Source organism: Petaurus breviceps, unplaced genomic scaffold (assembly GCF_028583685.1).
Source record: "Petaurus breviceps papuanus isolate PSGF00001 unplaced genomic scaffold, PetGlider_PUasm1.0 91041, whole genome shotgun sequence".
Lineage (NCBI taxonomy): Eukaryota > Metazoa > Chordata > Mammalia > Diprotodontia > Petauridae > Petaurus > Petaurus breviceps.
This window is the reverse complement of record NW_027187400.1, coordinates 39,711,525-39,717,524: the sequence shown is the minus strand read 5'-3', so window position 1 is coordinate 39,717,524 and position 6,000 is coordinate 39,711,525. Positions and strand designations below refer to the sequence as shown.

General features: G+C 50.0%; 1 protein-coding gene across 3 annotated transcripts in view; it reads left to right on the top strand.

Annotated features, from left to right (window-relative positions):
* Nucleotides 1–6,000, top strand: part of LOC138154429 (tyrosine-protein phosphatase non-receptor type 11-like) — a 39,226-nt gene that overhangs the window by 24,187 nt on the left and 9,039 nt on the right. For all 3 annotated transcript variants that reach the window (XM_069079189.1, XM_069079191.1, XM_069079192.1), the window contains 2 exons: nt 4,278–4,473; nt 4,556–4,675. In XM_069079189.1, coding sequence (XP_068935290.1) covers nt 4,278–4,473; nt 4,556–4,675 — 316 coding nt within the window. The remainder of the gene's footprint in view (nt 1–4,277; nt 4,474–4,555; nt 4,676–6,000) is intronic.

Sequence of the window (6,000 nt, the reverse complement as noted above, 5' to 3'; positions counted from 1 at the left end):
TCTCTGTGTCTGTCTCTCCTGCTCTCTCTGTCTCTCTCTCTCTGTGTGTCTGTCTCTCTCTGTGTCTGTCTCTCCTGTTCTCTCTGTCTCTCTCTCTCCTGCTCTCTCTCTCTCTCTGTGTCTCTCTCTCTCTTTCTTTCCCCCCTCCCCCCTCTCTCCTCAAAATAGTAGCTGTCCCAAACCTTCTCTTATCTTCTCAAGCTTCTTACCTCAACTCTTCTCTGTAGTAAAGAGAGGGCTTTGCCTCTTAACTTTACTGAGAAAATAAAGCTCATCCCTTGTGGCTTTCCTTTTCTCCCCAATTGTTTCTCCAAACTCTCTACGTCATCTACCACTCTGTCTTCCTTGGCCGTCTCTGACTGTGGGCTTCTCCTTGCCAGGACCATCCCCTTTCCTTGTTCCCTCCACCTAGTCCCATTCTGCATCCTTTGGCAGTTTACCTCCTCATTGGCTCCCCTGTCTTTCATCTCTAATCTCTCCTTATCTACTGGCTCCTTCCCTGCTGCTTACAAATATGCCCAGATCTCCTCCTTCCTTAAAACAATAACAAATCCCCACCAAATCCCTCCACCATCTCCTCAATCCCCCTTCCTATATTGCTCCTCTGACTCTCAGCCAAATTGGAAAAAGCTGATTGATTTCCTCCATTTTCTCTCCTTCCTCAGCCCCTTGGAAGCACCTCGGGCTTCTGTCCCGACCACTCACTCAATTGAACTGTTCTCTGCAACATTGCCAGCAATGTTGACCCCAAATCCCATACTCTTTTCTCAGCCTTCATCCAGTGGTTCCTCGGCCACTTTTGACACTGGGCCACCTTTCTCCTGGATCCTCTTGCTCTCATTGGCTTTTGTGAGGATCTGGTTTCCTGGTTCTCTTTCCCATCTGACCGTGTGCAGCTTTTCAGGCCGGATGCCTTGTCTGTGTCTGGCCCTTATCTGTGGGTGTCTCCCAAGGTTATGTCCTGGGCCCACTTCTCTTTTTTTTCCCTCCTTAACCTCTCTTGATTATTTTAGCCATTTCTGTGGTTTAATTATTATCTTGACACAGATGACCCCCAACTCTAAGGCATTTCTGAGCTCTATTCTGGCATCACAGACTGCCCACTGGGCATCTCTACCTGCATGGCCTACCTACTCAGGGTGTCCCAAACAGGACTCATCTTCTCCACTGATATTCACACTTGCCTGTCTCCATGAGCTCACTGCCTACTGTTCCTGGTTCTTTCCTCTCCCCAACCCTCTTGCAGTCAATCAATTATCATTCCTGTCATGCATACCCTGCTGATATCTCTGGCACCAACCTTCTCACCACTCATATGACCAGTGCCCCAGCTCGGCCCCTCAGCCCCTCTCCCCTTTTCCTCCACTTTGGTTTCCCTGCCTGTGGTCTCTCTCTCTCTTTCCCTACCCCAACTCATCTGCACAGCTGCTAGAATCATCTTCTGGCCCACAGCCTTCAAGGGAAGCAGTCTGGTCCTGGCCAACCTTTCCAGACTTAGTTCTCATTACCCTCTTCATACACTCTGTGTTCCAGCCAAGCTGGACTCCTCACTATTCCTGAAACCCAGCACAGTCTGTCCTGAGATAGACCAGAAGGCCTCTGTGAGCCCCTCTGAGCCAGAACCAAAGGAAAGAAACTGGAGCTCTGTCCATGTAGCAGGAGGGCTGGGGGTGACGGGCTTGGAGTCAGAAGGCCTGGCTCAGACAGTGCCTGGCTGTGTGGGCTGTGGGCACAGCAGAGAGATGGCCAGACTCAGGAGGCAGGAAGACTTGTGTATTACTCTCCCTCGCAGCCACACTTAGTAACTGGGAACTGGGACAAAAGCTGCTTAGCTTTCTGGAGCCTCAGTTTCCCCACCTGTAAAACAGGGATGATAGTAATAATGCCTGCTTCACAGGGCTGTCAGGAGGAGATGAGATGATATGTCAGGTTCCTGTGTCTTTATGAGTGTGAGCTATTATTACTATTATCACCAAATCATAATTATTGAGTGTGTGACTTTGAGGAAGTCCCAGGTCTGGGTTTCTGAGCAGTCTTTGGGGGTGGGGATAAGGAGCCAAGAGACACAGGATGGCACAGGCTGAAGGGGCTGGGCAGCATGGGGAGGAGTGCTGCACAGCAGAGGCTGTCTGTGCTGGGGACAAACTGTGTCCCTCCTAGAGAAGCCGCAGAGAGACTTTCCTAACCACTCTCCCCATCCCAGTTCTGCCCCATTTCTGCAGAATAAGGAGAGGCCGCCACCTAGTGGTCAATGAGGGGCTTGCAGGCAAGTTGACCACCCTACAATATGTCGGTGTTCCCCCTCCCACCCCCAGAAACCCAACTACATGAGATCATTGGCTCATAGATGGAGAGCTCAGAAACCATCTAGTTGAACTCCCTTATTTTTCAGATAAGGAAAATTAGAAAGTTAGGCTCTTATTTTCTGATCCTATGGAATATGAAAAGACAGTACCTGCCTACAAGTGACTTGTCCAAGGTCACACAGCTAGCCAGTCAGTAAACATTTATTAAGCATCTTCTATGTGCCAGGCTGTGCTGATTTCTAGGGATCAAAAAAAAAAAGGCAAACGATAGTCCCTGCCCTCAGGGAGCTCATAATCTAATTGGGAGACAACATGCAAAGAACTACAGGCTATGGACTGGCTGAATGGGAAATTATCAGCAGAGGAGGGTGCTAGAATTAAGGGGGATTGGGAAAGACTTCCTGGAGAAGGTGGGATTTGAGCTGGGACTTGAAGGAAGCCCCGAGGCAGATTAGGAGGAAGAGAGGAGGAGGGCAGCATTCTAGGTTTAGAAGGGAAGAGGGCAGGATTTGAACTTGGGTCCTCTGATGCATAAACATTGCCAGGCCTCCTGTGTCTGTTGCTGGGGGGAGGGGGGGAGGCACGTGTAGAGCTTCCAGCAATAAGCATGTGACATTGTCCTGTGGTCCTCTGCTCTGGTCAGACCCCGTGGGTTCAGTTCTGGAAGCCACAGTCTAGAAAAGACATTGAGGAGGCAGATAGGTGACCCAGTGGATAGAACAGTGATCCTGGAGTTAGGAAGATGTGAGTTCAAATTTGGCCTCAGACACTCACTAACTGTGTGATCCTGGTTAAGTAATTTAATCCTAATTTTCTCTTCCCCCCACCAAAAACAAAAAAGAATTTATAAAGAAAAGGAAAGACATTGAGAAGCTGGAGAGTGTGTGAAGGAGGGTGGCCACCTTGGTGGAGGACTTTGACAGATGAATGAAAAAGCATTGTATTCCAGGCCCTGTGATAAGCCTGGGGAATATAAGGCCACCAGTCCAGAGTGGGTCTGGGTTTCAATTCCACTTCTGACACTTGCCATCTGTATGACCGTAGACAAATCATTTAACCATTCTGGACCTCACTTTCCTCATCTGTAAAACAAGATGGCCTCTGAGCCCCCTTCTAGCCCTTACTTATGGTTCTATGAAATAGAAAAGGGGAGATAGTCCTTCCTCCAAGGGACTTGTCATCATTAATAAGATGAGTCAATCTGTAGAGGAGAGGGGTAGCCAGGGAAGGGAGGTCTGCTCTGGGGGAGTCCCGGAGATGGTGAATTGCTTCCTAGAGCAGTTGGCTGCCAAGCCCTTTCCAGAGTAGATGGTCGAGTTGATTTGATTACTGGAATACCAATGGAGGGGGTGGTTATGAATGCATCAGTAGGCCAAATGGCAAGATGTCTGAGGTAGATGGGTACAAAGCCGGGTCTGGGGCTGGTGAGACACTCTGCATTGGATGAATTTGTTCTCTGTCCAGCCTTGGATGAGAATGCTTGGGGGAGAATGTTGTAGCTGGGTCTGAGCATGTGGAAGAATCTACTTCCATGTGGCCCCTGAGGGGCTGGAAGCAGTGGGGGGAAGGGTCCAAAAGGGATTTGGGTCTGAGGTCAGGGAAAACCTCCTTGGCCATTCGAGTTGTCCCAAAGTGAGTAGTCTGCCTTTAGAGGTGGCAAGCTCTCCTTCCTTGGAGGTCTTCAAGCAAAGACTGGATGATCATTGGTGGAGGATTTTAGAGAAGGGATTCCTTTGTGGGCATGGGTTGAACAAGGGGACTACTGAAGTCCCACCCAACTCTTCGAATTCTGTGATTTCAGTCATGAGGAGGAGATCTGAGTCTTGCCTTGGGAAGACTCCCAGATTAACCCTGGATCTTGGCATATCTGTCTGGGTGTAGCCCTTGCCCTGACTTGGCCCAGGTGAATCCCATCATTCTCCTGGGCTGAACAGAACCCTCACCTGTCCCACCCTTTCCATCCCCTGCCAGGTGGTACCATGGACATCTCTTTGGAAAGGAGGCTGAGAAACTGTTGACAGAGAAGGGCAAACCAGGAAGCTTCTTAGTACGTGAAAGTCAGAGCAAGCCCGGAGACTTCGTGCTGTCCGTCCTCACCCAGGAGCTGGACAAGCTAGATGGCGGTGACCGCCGGCCCCGGGTCACCCACGTCATGATTCGCTTCCAGGTGTGGCCACTGGCTGTGGTGGGGCAGGGGAAGTGGGAGGGGAAGGGCACCGGGGGCTCCAATTCACACACCTCTTCCCTAGGCTGATGGCAAGTATGATGTGGGTGGCGGGGAGCGATTTGACACCCTGACGGACCTTGTGGAACACTATAAGAAGAACCCCATGGTGGAGAAATCGGGGGCCGTCGTGCACCTCAAACAGGTACCGCTAGTCCCTGCAAGCCTGAGGACCTTCGAGGCTCAGAGGTCACCTCCCCCATCCAACAGTAGGGGATCTGACCTTCCACAGCCAGGATGAGGAAAGGCCCCTAGAGCAAGGAGCCGAGGATTCTGGGCCTCACAATGAAGGGTTGGATAAGGTGACCCCCGAGGTTCTTTCTAGCTCCAAGATGTATGGTCCCTGTATTTAGCCTGGAGAAGAAAAAATCTTACTTGGGAGGAAGGGGGAGAATTGTTCTGGTATTTGGCTGCAGCAGCTAGGTGGCACAATGGATAGAGTACCAGGCTTGGAGTAGGGGAAACCTGAGTTCAAATCCTGCCTCAGACACTTCCTAGCTGGGTGACCCTGGGCAAGTCACTTCACCTGTCTGCCTCAGTTTCCTCATCTGTAAAATGAGCTGAAGAAGGAAGTGGCAAACTACTCCAGTAGCTTTGCTAAGAAAACCCCAAACAGGGTCATAAAGATTTGGCCAGCACTCAGCAATGACTGAACAACAGTAGAGTATTTGGCTGTCTCAGAATCTCAGAACGTTAGCGTGGCAGGGACCTCTGAGGTCATCTAATCTAACCTATTCATCTCCACTCCAACATACCTACTGAGTGGCCATCCAGCCTTTTCTATCATGTAAAAGGTGGATTAACCCCATTCTGCTTGGCCTCAGCAGGCAGAGTAGGAGCCGTGGGGGGAAACTCCAGAGAGGGGGATACAGGCTGGATGTCAGTGATGAGAGCTGTTCCCAGAGTGCAGTGGGCTTCCTGGGGAGACAGCAGGCTCCATCTGGTTTGAGAGCTCTGCATAGGGCCTGGGTAACCATGTGCTGGGGATGTTGGCAGTTGAGGGGGTGGTGATGGTAGTTTCTCTTTCTGGTATGGAGTAGAGTAGTTAACCTCTGTGGTTCCTTCCAACTCAGAGCTTCTGGGATTCAAAGGTGTTGGAGCTGTGGCGATCAAATGTTTATTAAACACCTACTGTATGCTGGGCATTGGAGATACAAAACAAAACCCAATCATCCCCTGCCCTCAAAGTGCTTACATTCTAATAAAAAGAAACTCTTGGGAGAGAGTCAGAATGTCCTGGGAAGCTTGGATGGTCAAGCCACAGGATTGGTAGAATAGTCATAATCAATGTCATGTGATTTAACAAGCTACTTATTTCATTTGACTCTGTGGCTACTATGTATCAGGCATTGTGCTGGGAGCTAGGGATAGAAAGACAGAAAAGGAACATGGCCTGCCCTCAAGAAGCTCACATTCTCCTGATGGGATACAACGTGTGGATAGATAAATAAATATAAGGTGATCTGAGGA